Raw genomic sequence first — 18,323 nt, forward strand, 5'->3', positions numbered from 1 at the left:
AGAGGGAAAGAGAGAGAATTGAGAGGGAGAAGATAGAGAGGGAGAGGGAGCGAGAGAGGGAGAGGGAGCGGGAAAGGGAGCGAGAGAGGCTGGAGAATGAGAGGCTGGAGAGAGAGAGGGAGAGGGAGATGCAGGCTGCAGGTCTGGATGTTTGTGGGAACATCGTGGGCCGAGGAGCAAACGAGAAGAACGGCGTTGGCATGACCCAACACCATCACAGGGAGATGAGCGGCGCCAGGACTGACAGTGAGAACAATCCAGGGAGCCATAACCCTCCAAACCACAACCCGCCCAAGATCATGCCAGTGTCGGGGAAACTGGAGCAGGTACTTCAAGACTGAGGACAATGGTTCTCAACCTGAGGGTCAGAGCCCCCACTGGGGGTTGTAAAATGAGTCTAAGGGGTCACAAGATCATTACTGGAGCAGGATAGAAAAAAAGCCAAATCCCCTCACACAAAATTATGTTTACTTTTCCTATTTGTATCTATTATTTGCTTTCTTTCTTGTCTAAAGTTACTTGTGCCTCTTCAGGCCTTTAAAAACTATCAGAGAAGGGAAAATAATTCTTTAGTTGACCTGCTAACAGATCTACAACCTGTGTCGAGGGGCCGAGAGCAGAAATGTTTTGGACACCCCTGAATACAAAACTCACATCCATGTTGCAAAGAGTTATTGGTTGCTGTAATCGTGTCCCCTCTGAAGTGATTCCTTCCATGAACGGCATAAATGTAAGTGGGAGGGGGGAGGGACAAAACTCACAGTCATTATTCTGTGCAAAAATGCCTTTGAAACTCCAGCCAAAGATATTGTGAGGCTTTGGCCGTGGCAGCAGAGTGAGACAAATCAAATGGACACCTTTTCTAAATCTATTTAGAATAAATTTTCCTCCAGTCCCCACACTGAAGTCAAACAAGGACATAGTGTGCATAACAAAAAGGGGGAGGGGGATTTCAGAAAGATGATAACTTTGCTTGCAGAAATGAGTTCGGCCAATGCTGAGTTATCGGTCGAAATTGGTCAAATTGTGTTCCCTCAATCACTTACATTGCAGTCGTGAGATTGATGTTTTTGCCACATGGCCAGTGTGGATTAGAGGAATGATCATAGGCACCAATAAAACACACCATGGACATGTGAGCATAGAGTTAAGACTGACTTAAAAAAATATAAAAGCTCAAATTTAACATCATGATTCATCTGTTCCAAATGAATCATGACACTTACGACGTTCAACCCATCACGTCACTGAAACTTTCTCTACAGTGTGCTTCTGTTGCGTGAGCTGCGTTACTGTATCTATTATTTCCTCTTACTGTCTTTCCTTCCCTCCTCCATCTCTTTCGTAGGCGATGCAGAACAACTCAGGCCTCGTCCGTCCCTCTGCCTTCAAGCCGGTGGTTCCCAAGAGCTTCCACTCCATGCAGAACCTGGTGGGCCAGGCAGGAGGGGCTGGGAGCGAGGGCAAGACTGAGGCAAGGAGTGAGGGGTTCAGTGAGAGCAGAGGAGGCAGGAGAGGCAGGGACGGAGCAGGAGGAGAAGCAGGAGAGGTGCCAGAGGCCCTGCTCCTGGACCAGGACAGCCCAGTGAGGGTCAGCAGAAGTGAGGGCGGGGGAAATGGGAATGAAGTGGTTCAGGGAGGGATGTCTGACTCAGGGAGGAACTCCCTAACCAGCCTGCCTACCTATACGGGCTCGGGGTCCGGTTGCGGGCCCCCAGCGGTCCTGGGGCCTCTCAGTGCTTCCACCAGCCACATCAATAGGTTGGGCATGGTTGGGGCAGCTGCAGGCCTGGACAAGCTGGAAAAGCCTGGCTACCAGGTAGGGCCATCATCCACGTCCACGTGATCCAGCGACTAGCGCCTGTGGCTGTCATCATCTTTTTAATGTGTGGTAATGTGGTTCTTTGCTCCAGAACGGGCTCAGCGCCTCAGACAGTGGCCGCTCCTCCTCAGGAAAGAGCTCCTCATCCTATCAGAGGCTGAGCCACCTGAGTGACGCCCCTGCACCTCTACGCCCCTCCCCCTCTTCTGATGACATCATTCAGGACCTCGAAGACCGCCTGTGGGAGAAAGAGCAAGAGGTCAGAGGTCACTCAGAAACGTTTGATTTGCAATTTTTTTTGCTCACCACTGAAAAGAGGGAGAATATTTGTTTGTCAGCACTTAACAGCCGAGTTCATTCAAATACCTGTGGCGAAGACATTTTTTTGTTTTTAGGTAGTAAGAGAGATTTATTATTATTTTTCATTTGGGTGAAATGTATGTATGTATGTAGTGTCAGAGCGACGCGCTAACAAGATTCACTTTCACTTCTTTTGATTCAATTTGTTGATGTGAAGCAAAGCAGCGCTATAGGATCACAACAACCTCTCAGCGCCCCAGATTCTTTACCTGTTTTACATGTCTTTGTGGCCTGATTGCTCCACTTCTCTATCAGGTGCAGCATATGCGCAGAAACCTGGACCAAAGTGAGGCAGCGATCATTCAGGTGTTTGAGGAGAAGCAACGCGTCTGGGAGCGACAGATGGACGAGCTGAGGCAGAACTACGCCTCACGGCTGCAGCAGGTGACTTCACTACATGTTTTTAACCAAAGAACGCTGCTGCACTTTATTTTTCTTTACTTACATTTAGAGTCCAAATGTTGCCCGTGTGAAATCTTGGAAGAAGTGTTGAATGAAGCATGTGTTATGAAAATTATGATAGGATACAAAGAAAGTTTGGGAGGGGACATTCACAAACATCAGAACAATTGATTTTATTCTTCGAGTGGATCATTTAAAAATCTGAAAAACTGGATGTTTATGATTCTGCCCCTAACCCACCAAAGTGAAACATTTTATTTTAGTATATAATATTCAATTTAATGGTTGTATTTAAGTACTTACTGTGTAGCAGTATAGTCCACTCATCTTAAAATCCACCTTTTGAGTCCAGCACAAATAAAGAAAAATGGCAAGAAAACACATTCAAAATGCCGCATCATCTGAAAATAATAAAGACCAAATGTGTCCCTGATATACAACGCTTAATAGGTTACAACATTCATCAAGTGCCAGAAGATATAACTGTCCGATTGATACCATCAAAACTGCTACTGTATATGCACATTTCGTCTGCAGGTTACCCGCCGTGCTCAGCGCTCCCAGACTGCCCTGCAGGCCCAGATAGGCCGTCTGTCCCAGGACAAGAGGAGGCTCCAGGAGGAGATGGCAGCTCTGTTGGCCCAGAGAGAGGAGCTGGAGAGAAAGTGTCTGGATTACAGGAAGGAGCAGGCTGACATCTTGCCTCGACTGGAGGAGACCAAGTGGGAGGTGAGATATGAGTGTATGAGTGGGTGCGCTTGACTAGTTCAATAAAATGTTATCAGGGTGGCATCATGGTAGACTAAGCAGTGGAGCACTAAGTGTAAAGGTGTGTGCAAAGCTGCCGAGGTCTTGTATGTGTGTAAAAGTACTTGCGGTGGAATAGGGAGTGTTTTCACCGTAATGCTCAAATACTAACCCGCTCACTCATTCTCCATGTGGCAGGTGTGTCAGAAGGCGGGAGAGATCTCCCTGCTGAAGCAGCAGCTGAGGGAGAGCCAGGCTGAAGTGACCCAGCGAGCTGGAGAGATGGTGGCCCTGAGAGGCCAGCTGAAGGAGCTCAATGCCCAGCTGAGGGAGCGGGAGGAGGCCATGCTGGGCCTGAAGGACTCCTATAGCACCAAAAGTCTGGAGCTGGAGAAGTGTGAGGGAGAGCTGAGGAGGACCCTGTCAGAGGTAGGAACATGCATTATTATTCTGCAATTCACTTTTTGTTTTCTAAATCTTTGGGTCAAAAAAGAACTGATCACAAAGCTAACCACATTACAAAGGATAACTTCACCCATGTGTGTATTTTTCAGTTTTCCACTACTTGCAAAAAAAAAAAAAAAAAAAGAAAAAAACTAGTTGCAAATGTATGGATGTTAATGTGGGCAGTTTCAGTGATGATCCTGGAACAACATCAACATGGCAAATTCATAAGTGTGTTTTAAATAATACTCAGAAGAGATCAACAGAAGATTAGCAAACAGAAACAAATGATAATGAACAGAAAAGAACAATTCATTAAAACAGTCTCCAAACATGAGCATATAATTTACTATCAGTCAGGTTCTTCATTCAATTTCTAACAGAGGGCTTTGTGTTATCAATTCACACAATTCAGCATACAGAGCACATATAGTAAGCTTTAAAGGTGCGGTACGTAGGATTTAGTGGCATTTGGCCACATGGTCGCAAACTGAAATCTCCAGAACTCTCCTCACCTCATTCATCAAAGGCTCTCCCTAGAGTCAGTGTAGAGTCAGTGTCTGGTTTGTCCTTTCTGGGCTACTGTAGAAAGATGGTGGATTCAACATATGATGGTCATATTAAATGTGAACAAAAAAGATTCTCCCAAGTTTTCTCCTGATATCAAAGAAGATAAATTTGGTCAGGTTGAATATTTGAGAGGCTGTCAGTCTTATCATTATTTCATAGTAGCAGCGCCAAGGTCTCTGCCAAGGACTGTGAAAAGATTGCCAAATTTGATGCTAATGAGTGACTTTTCCAATAATAACACATAATAATCAAATAATATTGAAGCCCAGCAGTCTGGGAAATCTGGTGTATGTCATCAGCGTATAACTGTATATTAGTAGTTTTTATGCACAAGACGGGAACTTGATTTAGTCTCACTCGCCTACATCGCAGGGAATGGTCAACTTTCATCAAAGGCTTTAGAGAGATCTACAGAAAAGAGCAACGCAAAGTTGATGACTATCCAAAGTCAAGTTGTGTTTTAGAACAAATGAGATTGCAGGATTTTGGAAGCTTACTACTAAATCTAGATTGTTGGGAATTGTAATCCTCACAATCCAATGGAGGGATTCCAAAAACTCGGCATGGTGACCAGGGCAAATTGGGGATTGGGCAACATTATATATTAAAGCTGCAAATTCGTTTTCATTTGAACTGTATGACCCCGCAAGCAGCTCACACACGTACAGTATTTCCTTTATGTATGTTGTGTATTCTGCTATTAAAGAGGCAACACATTTAAGAGCAATATTTATCTCTTGTTAAGTACAATTTACAATTCATGCAGTAAAACAGGTGAATATTCCTTAAGCATGAACAGAAAAAGTGCCATAAACACACTCTGCAGCATTGATCAAAGTATGGACATGAGTTCATGAGAAGTACAAATATGATGTTTGAATATAAATGATGTTGGACTAGCTTTATACAGTACTTGCTTGGGCTAAATGGATTGCTCTCAATGCCCTCTCTTGCTTCAGTCTTTCTGCGGTCCAACAGATAACAGTACAATAATCCGTCACTGCTGCTATCGGCCATACAGTCCCATGTGCATACAATTGTACTCTTGCATTCATGCATGTTTGTATAACAAAAGCAGCTGGATGTGCATTAGTTGTGTGTTAGTGGTTTTCAGCATTGTCTGCATTTATATAACTAGGTACATTATTTATGCCTCGTGTTTTTTACATCCTGTTCTGTTCTTTTACTCTGTTCTACTCTGGGAGACTGTTTGTGTGTGATTGTGGATCTTCAGACATACTGACTTGACATCCACAGAAATATTGACAGTGCGAATACTACATTTAAAATGATAAAGTGATAATTCCCTGTGATCCATATTTTCCTCTCCACAGGTCTCCATCCTCAGAGAGAAGCTGGGAGTATTTGAGGCAGAGGTTCTCAGTTTAAAGCGTGCTCTGAATGAAGCAAGCAGAGGAGCAGAAGTGGTCATAAGCCCCAACTTAGCTGCTGCAGGGCTTTTGCCACCCTGGGGAATGGTGCACTGCCCACGTAACCCCACTGAGCCCTCAACCAACTCCCTGACCCCCACATCTGACACCCTACTGAGTCTTCAGAGTGATGAAGCCAAAGCCCAAAGGCAGGAAGCTCAGAGACAGGAGAGGCAGCAGCGTGAGGAAGCTCAATGGCGTGACGCGCAGCAGCGTCAAGATGCCCACATGCAGCAGGACATTCGAATGCGTCAGGATGCCCAGATCCGACCAGAGGCCCAGCTCCGCCAGGAGGCCCAGCTTCGTCAGGAGGCTCATCACCGCCACGAGGCCCAACTACGCCAAGAAGCACAGATGCGTCAAGAGGTGCAGCTCCGTCAGGAGGCCCAACTGCGCCAGGAGGCCCAGCTCCGTCAGGAGGCACAGCTCTGCCACGAGGCCCAAATGCGTCAGGAGGCCCAGCTACGCCACGAGGCCCAGCTCTGCCAGGAAGCGCAACTGCGTCAAGATGCCCACCAGCCACAGCGAGGCCAGGAGGGTCACTGGGACGAGGCAGGGGAGCTGCGCCGGCAGCTAGAACAGCTGCAGGCTGCACTGCGCCTGGAGCGGCAGCAAAGGGAACGCCAGGCTCTCAACTTTGACCAGGAGCGACACACCTGGCAGGACGAGAAGGAACGGGTTTTGAAATACCAGGCACAGCTGCAGCTCAGCTACGTGGAAACGCTGCAGAAGAACCAAGCTTTGGAAAAACGTATGAGCCAGTTAGGAGCCAAACCAACGACAACGACCACCAACACCACTATAACCACTACTACCACAACCTCCCCCACCTCTTCCAATTCTCCACCTCCACCACCAGCCCTCTCACCTCTGTCTCCTCAGCCCCCACCCTCTATCTCCGGCCCTATTGCCCTCACCATTTCTCCACCTTGTGAAGACCAGAAGGGGCCTCCTTCTCTCCACCAACTTGCCCCTCCCTGGGCAGGACCCTCACGCCTGGAGAGGATAGAGTCCACTGAAATATAGGGGACAGCTCTATGAAACAAATTGTCCGGTGCAACACACTCACAGTGACAAGGTCTCTCACACAAAACCACTTCAGCATACCGCCACTGATAGACATTCAGTCTACGATAGAATAAATCAGTACAGTCTGACATACTTTTCAAAGCAACTATAGACACTAATCAGCAACAAAGACCGCCTGCAAAATCCAACATTATAAGCAACAAGCAGATCATTTGAACAGGAAGTTGAATTACATTCACTCTCAGTTATTTTTCAACCTTCTAAGCAGCCTGTCTCACACGAGTTGCACACTACATCCCACATAGTCAGTGTTCACGAAAAAGTGCACCACACAAATGGACGGCAGAAAAACAAAATTTTAAAAGACAATGTTTAGATAACAGCACTAATACAGGGGTCATTTCATTCCCATGCTAGAAAAGGACCAAGACAATCAGGGATATTGTCAGAAATTATCAACAAGGAATATTATGCGGTATTTATTCATTGTACGTCTGTGTCACTGGTAATGTAAAAGTAGAATTAGTGGTCAGAGTGTGTGATGTTAACTTGCATTTTTGGCCAGAGAGCGCCTTACTCCATACTTTCCAGCATGTATAAGAGAATAACTATTGCTGGGAACTGATGGGAAAAAAAAAAAAAAAAGTCAAGAGTGCGATCATCATTTTCAGTGCTTTAATTATGATATCAGCAAAAGCGGTTACACATCATTATCACACACGGCCGGAATATTTTCTTTAAATCCCAGCAGATGTTGATGTTAAAGGTCACACAGACCTCTTGTTTCAGTTTTTCGAGTCATTTCATGCACAGGGTCCGACATGCATGAACCATGTAAACACATCACAAAGACCAACAGAGTTTATATTTTCTACAAATTGAATTAAATAGATATGTTTAGCAGATAATCAACCCCCGATTGAGCATAAGTTTTAAGACGAGGGAGAACCTGGTTCGCCTTCACTGCGGCTCGTCTGCGGTGGCTAAAAACAAACACAAGAGGTCGCTGGAGGAGCTTTCACTGCGGCTCCCGACTCAAACCTCCTCTTGTCGAGCTGCGAGGAGAATGTGAAAGGAAGCACACAATTTGAATTTAGCTATTATGATAATTGTGTCGTTCGCCTTTTGCATTGACAGCCAAGAAATCTGAGAAATCAGTCGGCATCCCCAAAGTTGAAAACAAAAATTTATAGAATGTATGATATACTAGAAAGAAATACTTATAATAGTTATAGATTGTAAATGTGCGTTTGAGTGTGTGAGTGAGTGTGTGTGTGTGTGTGTGTGTATGAGAGAGAGAGAGAGAGGGTGTGTGCATGTGTGTATACATACGAAAAAGCTTCAGCTTATGAGATTGAGGATAGAGGGACTAGCGGCAATAGAGAAAGTGAAGATATATTAAGGGTAAAGGGTTTTCGGGGGAGGGGCTCTAAGCTTGACACAAGGGCAGTGAGACTGAAAGTATCAAATGAGGGAGTCTGCATATCCTTGAAAATTCTACTTTCTTCTGTATAAACAAAGCAGGTTGAGAAGGAAGTAAACAAAAAAATCTAAAGAAGAAGAAATGGAGCATTCAGGCTAACTGCACTATGTCCTACACACACGTTATGATGTACAGTAGACTCAGATGTGAATATCATGGCTTTTATATGTGTTGTTTATGCCAGCATACAAAGATGTTGCTCAACAATATTAACTTATCTCTAAGGTATTACATAGTATTATCATCTTTATTACTGTTATTATATTATGGTGAACTGACGGAGAAAATATGTGCCATTTGAGCTTTCCTTTTATGTGTTTTATTTATTTTTTATTTTTTAAAAAACTGTGTAGATAGCCTATTATCGGCCTACCATGATGGTGCAATCATAGCAACCCTGTCCAAAAAAATAATGATGTTCCTTTTGATGTAGGTGATAAATGTAGTTACAGTATTGCATTGTTTAGAGAACAAAAATGCTACTGATTTTATACATGTTTCAAATTTATTGTTTGCATTTATGTTATTAGTACTGTTCTGGCTTGATTAAAAAAAAACACCCCTTTGTTAAAATTCAGCAGAACTAATAAAGATATGTGAATAATTCAGCACTTTTTTGTCATTTAGTAAATCATTTGTCCTGTGGTTGTTCTGATTCTTTTAAAAGTCCTTTGAAGAGTCCTTTACATTTTGAAATGCAGAGTTATTCAGTGCACACAGTGGTTACCAGACTGGGGTTCCAGACCCTTAAATAACAAATTCTGCTGCACAATTAGGGTGATTATGGGATCAGATTTTCAGTACACAAATATCATGAACTGTAACAACATTATCGCAATATCTATAGAAATTTTGAGAGGAAAAAAACAATGCTCAGTTCATTTCATTTTTCGTCTCATTGTGTATTTTGTCTCCTTTCTGGCAAATTATTACACTCAAAATACAAGTCTGGGGATGTGGAGAGAGAGTCTGGAACCAGAACTGTACAAAAGCATACAAAAATAACAAATATGCTTTATTAACAGAAATAATTTAAGAGTTGAAATATTATCTACGTGACATGTTCACATCTGTCTTATAAACACGATAGCAATAATTAATTTTTAAAATATCACAACTATCACCACTGTTGTCATTCTCCTTAAACCGTGACACCTCTATATACAAAATTACATTTATTTTTCAGACTTTTGCTTAAACACTGCAATTTCGCTTTGTTTTTTTGTTTTTACATATTTTGCAATTTTACCCCTCCAAAGCTCTAAAAAGTATTGACAAAAATGACGATTTACATAAACTTCCGTTATTACAGCTATTGGTGGAAGATGTTTTTAGATCCTGTAAGCAAAAAGCGAATACAATCTGTAGAAATACTTATTTACGTACTTCAGTAAGAGTACAGAGGTATAAAAAAAAATCAAAACAAGTATCAAGGTAAATTATGAAGAATGGCATCTCTTATTATACCAGCCCAATTATAGAATATTTAATTACAATACCAATGCAATAACATTTGTTTGTTTTTTAAAGCAGATATAGAGATTTTATCTACTTTATGTGCTGTTGGGCATCTCTTAATTGTACTTACTGTAAGCACAGCACTTCAGTGGACATAGTTGCTATATGACAGTTTAATGCATGCTGCTTTTACAAACCTTTATACCATGTTGACTACAGGCATTTCTGGCTAGTACGGCAAAATAAAAGTTTGACACGTCACTGAAATTATTCCATGAAAAATACAATAGTGAGCAAATAGTCCACAAATAAAAGAAGCACGGGTTCTTCCCCGGAGACAGCATTCATCTTACTGAGGTGTCCTTGAAAGGCAGGATTGTATAGACACATGTGGACCTTACTGACCTTCATGTGGGGGAGGAGGTATATCTCTGGAATGGACAAGACAGACAAAATACATGTATCCACATCTGAAATGTAATAATACGTGCTCAAGTAAAACCTTTTGTTTGTTACAAGGTCTTGTACACATTGACATTAAAACTGTTCTCGGGTAAAGAACATACAATGTCAGCGGACAGCAATTCAATGAAACCTATTCTTACTTAATTTACTCAACACCTGTTGCTTCCGTTGTAAATTGACGAATTTCGCGATTACAAAGGTGAAGTATGTCCCTTCACGGCTGCCCTAGTTGAGAAGGCTAAGCCAGTAGCCATAGCTTTACTTTCAGCTACCTACTATGTTAGTCACTGGAGCCAATTATAGACAAAACAGCGAAATTTGTCAACGAACACATAAAGTAAGCGTTTTCCACTTTAGTTTTCAAAGCTAATGTTAACCTTGTCAGACTTGCCCAGCATTAGCAATGTTAGCTAACATCGTAATGCTAGCAAGGTAGCAATAGTTAAATACAACATAACAGTGAACGTCGCTGTTGCAGCTAGCTAGGACCGATAACATGAGCTTTATATTAGTTTTTTGCGTTAATTTACCTACCTTTTTAAGATACATAGCCCCCAGTATTTGGGCTTAGGATATTAAAAAATTAACTTGGAACGTAATGTCTCTGTTTCACTTTGTTATTTCCAGCAGCTGGGTCATAAATTAATGTTAGCCACCATAAGACCTAATTAACTTAGCTGGGGCTGAAGTGATATTATAATATAATGTCAGAAAATAGTGACAGCCTCCCAAAACAACCTTCCAGAGCTTGAGGTGATGTGTTAAGTTACCAGTTGACCACTATTTAATGTGTAGTCAAGACACAGCAGAAAATCCTCACATGTGCAAGGTTGGCCTGAATATTCGGCAATATAACTTAAAACGCATAAAGAAAAGCTAAATAAATTGTTCAAATACTTGCTTGTTTAAGGTCTTATTATTTTTTTAGTGATATGATGTATTGTTTGGTCCCTAAATTCACCCCTCAGATGGCTTTTTTTTTTTGTTCAATTTACAGAGAGAAAAGTGACACATCTTTACAATTGAGTTGCTGGTAATGGCAAAAATGTGGGCAATTTCCTTTGATAAATTATAAATGTATAATTCTTAATTAAAATCTGTAATCTGTCTTGTTGTCAAGTTAATATTGATTGATCAGCGAATTCATTCAGCACTGTGGCAGCCACATACGTGAACCATGTGCCTCAAGATAAGCATTTCCTGTTTTGAATCACAGTAAATAAGCCCAATCTATTAGATGAGTACTATTCACTATCTTCCCCTTTTGCACCTTGCCGTTTATCATTACTTAACACGATAATACTTTATGAGCTTACGTCCTTGACACAAGAGGTGAATCAGTCAGTCTGTAAAGGTCGTTTTGTCATGAGGTCAGAGGTCTGTTTACAAATACTCTAACAAAAGAAATGCCATTACTTGATAGAAGCAGTAGATTAAACCAGGGGAGTGTGGTGTACCGATGTGAGTCAGTGTTGATCAGCTGTATTCACTGAAAACCTCTCTTAGCCTTGAACTATAAGCCGGTGCATGGAAGCGTATGTTGCTCTGAAACCAATTTGTTTCTCTGCAGGTTGGAGAATGGTTGTGAATCTCTGTCTTCCACATTTCTATACAACAGCTCATTGTAACAAGGTATGATGCATTTCTTTAAGTTATCACATAACTGTAAGTTCCTCCAGCTGCTTTTTCCATTGAATGTGCACTACTGTCCGCACTCATAATTTTGTTGCACAAAGCAACAATTACTCAATTACTCACAACGCGAAGGAAGTTTAAACCCTAAATTATACAAATTCTGCAAAAGTAGTGTCATATGGGGGCACCGTTCATCTTATTTTCCCTTTCAGAAAAGTTAGAGAATTTGGTTCAATAGAGGTTGGGATGAACATGAAAAATCAGTGCACGTAGACACAATATGGCTAAGGACTGAGGTGGAGGACAAATCTGCGAAGATAGAAAAGCAGAGGGACAGAGTGTTGTGTGGGAGGTTGAATCACATCTAACCTTGTTATGTTCTTTTTATTGATATTTTGGGATCTGATCTTGGCAGCGTTTTTTTTTTTCTATTCCACTCACACCACACCGTTTTAGCCATCATCTTTTATATTGCGACCTTAATATCATGACAGTATTTTTTGTAGCATTTCTTGTTGCTAAGTGTGACCTGAATCTGCTTCTGTGAGCCACATTTGTAAGGAGACAAGACCCCGAAACTTTGTTTCTTAGAGGTATTAAAAACATGCAATGAACACATTTGTAGTAATGGAAATATTAGAGGTGTACTGTATATGATGAGCCTTTATTATTGTTTCCTGTCTCCATGCTGTTTACTGTCCATTTAAAGCAAAAGTAAATATCCATAAAATAAGATTTTCATATACAGCACCTTCACTTTTCAAGTGATTATTTGAATTATTTTTGACTACAGCTGTGTGCAGATGGCTATGATGTCACAAACCTTGTGTCAGCCGACCCTACTCTCCGGAACCGAGGTTTCAAGCTGGAGTACTTCCTGCGTCCACCTGTACAAGTAAGATTGCACCTTTGTACACTTGTAAAATAAACTTACCTATGGCCGTTCATATGAAAAGATCAAAGTTTGACCTGTGACAAACCAATTTGGTTAATATGAATGATTAAAACTTTCAAACATGAATTTGGGAAAATCAATTTAAACAAAAAAAGAAATGTACCTGGATGACATTGAGCCTTTATCTACTAAGATAACCCTTATCTTCTTTATCTTTTCTTTCTACTGTGTGATTGTTGTTTGTTTTCCGCAAGATTTTCGTCTAAAACAAAATATGTTAAACCAGTGCTTGTTGTGACTGATGCTAAGCAAAGTTCCCAATTAATTTCGTAGTAATATTTCAGAGTATGTTCAGCCTTGCAATGTCAGAAAAATCTCTCCAGCCTCATGCCTGAGTTCTCTTTAAGGCAGAATGCAGTACCTCTTTTAACTCTATCAACACCCATCTTGTAAATTTTAGCATCCAATGAAGTGGAAAGTGCTGAGAGTGACCTCTGTTAAAGTCAATAACTGCCTTTACAGATCAAAAATACAGAATGATTCTGGCTTGTTACCTGAGGCTGGTGCTGCATGCACATTGAAATCACGTCCTTTCCATTAGTTAATATGCATGTAATAAGTATACAAATGTCAGCTAGATGGTCATCTTCATCAGAAAAAAGAAAAGAAAAACATTTCATTAAAATCATCTGCTTGTAGTTATCAATTACACCCAGAGAGACGTGATCACTAAAAGTGTTTTTTAATTTTAGATCTGTGGTAACATGTGTAATACATTTGTTTTTGTAATTAATGAATTCATATGCATTTTCCTCTATTGCTCTCAGGTGACATTAAAGTTTGGCTTCCAGGTGGAGCTGTGCAGGGTGGATGTGGAGCTGTGGCCTTGGGGTATGGATCGAGGACAGGCCTGCAAAAGACTGGAGATCAGCACCAGCTCTGATCAGCTTCCCTCCCAGAATTCTGGTGAAGGCAGCAAACAGGTTCAAGAAAAGGAACAAATGCAGATGCAGGTGAAGGACCAGAATAAACAGAACAAACAACATGAGCAAAACAGTAGACCTAAAGGCCACCCGTGGAGTCTTCAGGCCCGACATTGGGGCGAAGAAGCTCCAGATGAGCCTAAACGAAAGGGCCGTGTGTTCAAGTGTCCCTCAAACACTGAATCCAGTAATTCCGAACCCGAGTTCAAACTGGTGGGTCGGTGCGAACTTAGGGAGGAGACCCGAATCAGTTTCACACGTTCAAATTGTAATCCCCGCCCTCCATTCCTCTCGCCACCTCCTCCACAACCTGCAAACTGCCGCCAAGAGGACCTATGGAGCCGGGGTCTGCTCTCGCTAGGTGCTGTGACGCAGCTCCGTGTGACTGTGCCACTTGGCGGTGCGGCATCTGCTCTAGGGCTCAAGGCTTTGGTCGTGTGGGGACAACCTGCCCGCTGCTGCCCTGCAGAGGAGGTGGAGAGGATTAAAAGGGTCCATACTGCCAGTGAAAGACGGCTGCCACGTCCTGTGTTGTTTGCCCCTTCGGTCAGCCAGATGAAAGCACAGGTGCCAGCAGACACTCTGACAAAGTATGTGTTCATGAAGCAGTCTCTAAATGATCGCATTCTATTTTATTTTCCTACTGTTAGAAAAAATAGAGCTTGTAATAATTAAAACATTTATTTTCTGACAATGTTGATAATCTTCTCTTGGCTTTTTGTCTGACTCCAGTGATCTTTCCATCCCAGAAGAGTTCCTTGACCCGATAACCCAGGAGATAATGATGCTGCCCATGCTGCTGCCCAGTGGCATGTCAGTGGACAATTCGACTCTGGAGGAGCACCAGAAGAGAGAGGCCACTTGGGGTCGACCCCCAAACGACCCATTCACCGGTGTCCCGTTTACTTCAACCTGCCAGCCTCTTCCTAACCCCCAGCTGAAAAGCCGCATTGACCACTTCCTCCTGCAGAAAGGGATGGCTGGGAGGGACGGCATGTTGGGGGGACGAGGCGAGGGAGAGAATCTGCAGGCCTCAAGACTTATAACCTCCAAAGAGGATAATGGACTATCCCAGAACTCTCCATGTCTCAGTAAAAGCTCAACAAACAATACTGTTGATCAGTATAATGTCCACACCCGTAAGACAGACAGTACTACAAGAACAAAAGACTCTGGATTTGGACATTCATCACATAATAGGAATCACATCAAAACATCTAATTCCTCTAAAACAGATAATAAATCAGAGTTAGAGAGAAAAAAGATACAAGATCTATGTAGAGAATCATCAGATGGGCTGACAGCTGAGCAGCAACTACTACCTCAAACAAAAAGACCAAGATTTGATGCAGTTTCATGTGAGTATAATGTGTTCTCTAAGAGTGAGATCCTAAAACAGATCTGTTGGGGTTTTTCTTTCTGCTGAGTTGTCTGACATGTTGTTTCACCACATTTCCTCAGCAACAAGCAGCAGCTCTCACGAGCAGCGTTTGTCAGCCAGCCTGGATGAGGCCCTCTTCTCTGCCCTGCAGGGACGACCCTCCTTCACCTCAAACTTGTCTAAAAAGTGTAATGTTACTCCTGAGTCTGAACCAAATAACTCCTCTCAGCACTGTCAGGCTACAGGCACTCCAGTAATGCCAACAGGTAAGATTTTAGTAAGACCACTCAGAGAAATACTCCACCCCAAAACCTTTGCATGTCAGAAGATACTACCCTACACACATGCTCGCTACGCTGTCGAGCTGTGTGTCCACGATAAGCTTTATGAAGCATATGAAGCTGCTCTCTTGCAGGAGAAACATTTCCTTATAAAAGTATTTCTCCTAATGCTCACACATTCGGTTTGCATTAATGTAATCATTGCCATTCTTAACTTTTGTTGCGATATCATGGTTTTGAGTTGCTCGAGCTAACAGGAACACAAATATTTGGTAACAGCAATCCAAGCAGTTTTTACCCAGCAGCTCTCAGAGAAAAATCTCCAAACTAACGTCTTCTACAGCACAATCTAATTATGTGCTGCTCATCCACATACTCAACTTGTCTTAGACATCAAATTTTTGCCAAAATATGACTGAATTCACTGCCTGTGTTTTAGACCAAACACGTACAAGCATGCGGGTTGGTTTGTGCACATTGGATCATGTGCCTCCCACTGTACAGCCGAGTTTAGACCGACTTTAGCCCTCTGTGCAAAACATCGCAGCTGTGTAGGAGTTCTGGGATGTGTTCAGTGTTTCTGATGTCTAATGCCAAATCAATATAAATCCAGTGACTATTAATTTTTCCATTGCATTTGTTTGCCAGGTGAGAAGACGACGTGCTCTGCGTGTTCCTGTTCGGTCTCCGTTTACTCTAAATCTGCCTCATCCATCTACAGTCTCACCTGCGGTCACTTGATCTGCCGTTCCTGCCTCCGGAGAGAATCGCACCCACTGAACTCTGTTACTGTACTGACGTCCAATTACGTCTCGTGTCCTGACTGCCAAAGCTCTACCCCACGCAGTGACATCGTACGTGTACATCACTGACCAATGTCGTACGAGGAAAACCCACATCGTCATAGCCTGTGAAAAGAAGAGGATGGTTCTCAAGGTGAAGATGGGATTATAATGCGGCTTTGATGTCCAAGTGGTGGTGGTGGTGGTTGGGGGGGAGGGGGATCCTACAAATTCATGTATGTTCTGTGATCTATGAATAACTTACTTAATGAAATTATTCATCACTTCTCTTCTCTGTTTGTTATTCTGTAACATTTTTGTGTAATTTCTGATTCACAGAAGATAAAAGTACTTCAGACTAGCGAGGAATTCTTTTTCTTTGTCCTGGTCTGCTACATAATCAGGGTATGGAAGCCTCGTGGATAGGTTATTACTCACAGCAAATAACGCAACATAAAACTTACATAAAGAATGTTAAAATGTTCTCTTCCACCCCCTCTCCCCATCGTCGCCTTTTCATCAAGCATTGAAGTGAAGTTGCAGCCTTGGTTCTGCAGCCTTTGTACAAACCCTGGATGTGTAGATGTGTTGGCGGACACGAGTGCTGAGAGCAAGACGGCAGAAGGATAAAAGTGGAAATGGAGTTGACCCAAGGTTGTGTGGTCATTGTTAAACAGAACACAGGGGTACTGCTCTTCTCCACTCCATTTACCACTTTACATTCTACTGTATAGGTTGTTATGTACTTTTAATGTGGGCCAAACACTTATTGATAAGGACCTTTTGTGATTGAGTACGTGCTTTTTTTTTTTTTTTAACGTTTATGATGTATTAATTTCTACAATTGCACGTTTACCTCGCTGCATTTAAACTGTTTTTTTAAAGGAGCAACACGTGTCTGAATTTCTGTTTAAAACAAGCAAAACAGTTACTGAAATCATGAACAGAATTTGAAGAAATAACTGTTTTCACATATGAAATCCTCCTTCCTCTTGGCGGTCCAGTGGTGTAAACAACACCAACACTAAGTATGCTCAAGCTCTAAGTATGGACCGCTAGCTGAACTGATGACATGCTAACGGTAGCTACAGTTAGCAAGATGCCCCTTAGTTGTTTGGACTATGAATTCAACAAGTGGCTGACTCTTGCATATTACATCTATTTAAAGTAACTCCACCCAAGTTTACAGGTCTAAGGTCTAAGTGCTACTGCATATGTAAAAAAAACAAGTATAAAGCCTTTTTTGGCTCCAGAGGAAGCTGCATGTGAGTAATGTAGGTTCCATGTTTTTAAACACGCTCTATTACACTTGAGATGGAGAGTTAATAAATAACCAAAATCAATACAGCAGAGATTTTGTTTATCCTCTGGATATCTGTATAATTTGATTTCCTTTACTTAAGACTATCGTCCCTTTAAGGTTCTTTTAGGAAATAAATATGTGCACAATGTTTCAGAGTTCACTTGTTCACATTTTTGGTTATATATGGCTGACGGTTATACTTGTTATGCCTCTCTTTGTGTGCACAAAAGGGTTAAACAGACTGAAGTCGGCAACAACAGTGTTCAATAATCACAAACAGTGTGATTTATACGTCGGTTTCCCTGACAGCATTTAGCTTAACCAAGGTCATGATCCTATATCCGCTCAGCGAGCAAACACAGGAATAAGTTGTTCTGAATGTGAAATAGAGGCAGCAGCTTCACTGTTACAGTAAGAGTGGTAGATAAAGAACTTAAATGAAATCAGGCTGTGTTGGAGGGGATTATTTTTCAAATGTTAGGTCTTGCTTTCAAATGTATAACAAGGGACAAAACACCGGCTTAATGCATATATGTACTGTTTGACACTGTTCGACAACATTACAGGTGCAGATCAGCTATAATATTCCAATATGTCTTTATTATTGTCGCTATTTTGTGAGACGTACTCTTGTGCTGTTTCCCTCTGTACTGCTGTGTTACCTGCAAATTTCTCCCAAGGGGCATCAATAAAGGGACATTTTATCTTATCAATACAATTCAATCACATGGCCAATTAGACTGATATTTACTGCCTGTACATGCCAAATGTGCTTTATGCGCTTAATAGTCAGAATCAGGCTGAAGCTCTTTTTTCTGGCTTATACTGTAAAAAAAAAAAAAAAAAACTATCA

The 18,323-nt window shown here is 41.9% G+C and overlaps 2 protein-coding genes and 1 long non-coding RNA gene across 5 annotated transcripts; 2 read left to right on the forward strand and 1 right to left on the reverse strand.

Annotated features, from left to right (window-relative positions):
• Positions 1 to 4: 4 nt before the first annotated feature.
• Positions 5 to 8,898, forward strand: lzts3b (leucine zipper, putative tumor suppressor family member 3b). The gene is made up of 7 exons (XM_037098312.1): positions 5 to 326; positions 1,349 to 1,819; positions 1,914 to 2,081; positions 2,438 to 2,566; positions 3,122 to 3,313; positions 3,530 to 3,760; positions 5,680 to 8,898. Exons 1-7 carry the CDS (start codon positions 129 to 131, stop codon positions 6,799 to 6,801), a joined length of 2,511 nt encoding a protein of 836 aa, XP_036954207.1. The 5' UTR covers positions 5 to 128; the 3' UTR covers positions 6,802 to 8,898.
• Positions 8,048 to 11,565, reverse strand: LOC119019575. The gene is made up of 2 exons (XR_005075096.1): positions 10,745 to 11,565; positions 8,048 to 10,176 (listed from the first exon to the last, which is right to left on the reverse strand). It is a non-coding gene; the product is annotated as an uncharacterized LOC119019575 (long non-coding RNA).
• On the forward strand, positions 10,402 to 18,190 carry ubox5 (U-box domain containing 5). Of its 3 annotated transcripts, XR_005075095.1 has the most exons (8): positions 10,402 to 10,547; positions 11,781 to 11,842; positions 12,639 to 12,740; positions 13,568 to 14,313; positions 14,456 to 15,081; positions 15,185 to 15,370; positions 16,034 to 16,321; positions 16,507 to 18,190. XR_005075095.1 is itself a non-coding variant. In XM_037098313.1 (7 exons), the coding sequence occupies exons 2-7, from the start codon at positions 11,789 to 11,791 to the stop codon at positions 16,255 to 16,257; spliced, it is 1,938 nt and encodes a 645-aa protein (XP_036954208.1). In that variant the 5' UTR covers positions 10,402 to 10,547; positions 11,781 to 11,788; the 3' UTR covers positions 16,258 to 18,190. The 3 variants fall into 3 exon arrangements, 2 of the variants coding, with proteins under 2 accessions (XP_036954208.1, XP_036954209.1); XM_037098313.1 differs by having other exon boundaries at positions 16,034 to 18,190; XM_037098314.1 differs by having other exon boundaries at positions 13,592 to 14,313; positions 16,034 to 18,190.
• Positions 18,191 to 18,323: the final 133 nt, after the last annotated feature.

This window comes from Acanthopagrus latus, chromosome 5, assembly GCF_904848185.1.
Source record: "Acanthopagrus latus isolate v.2019 chromosome 5, fAcaLat1.1, whole genome shotgun sequence".
Lineage (NCBI taxonomy): Eukaryota > Metazoa > Chordata > Actinopteri > Spariformes > Sparidae > Acanthopagrus > Acanthopagrus latus.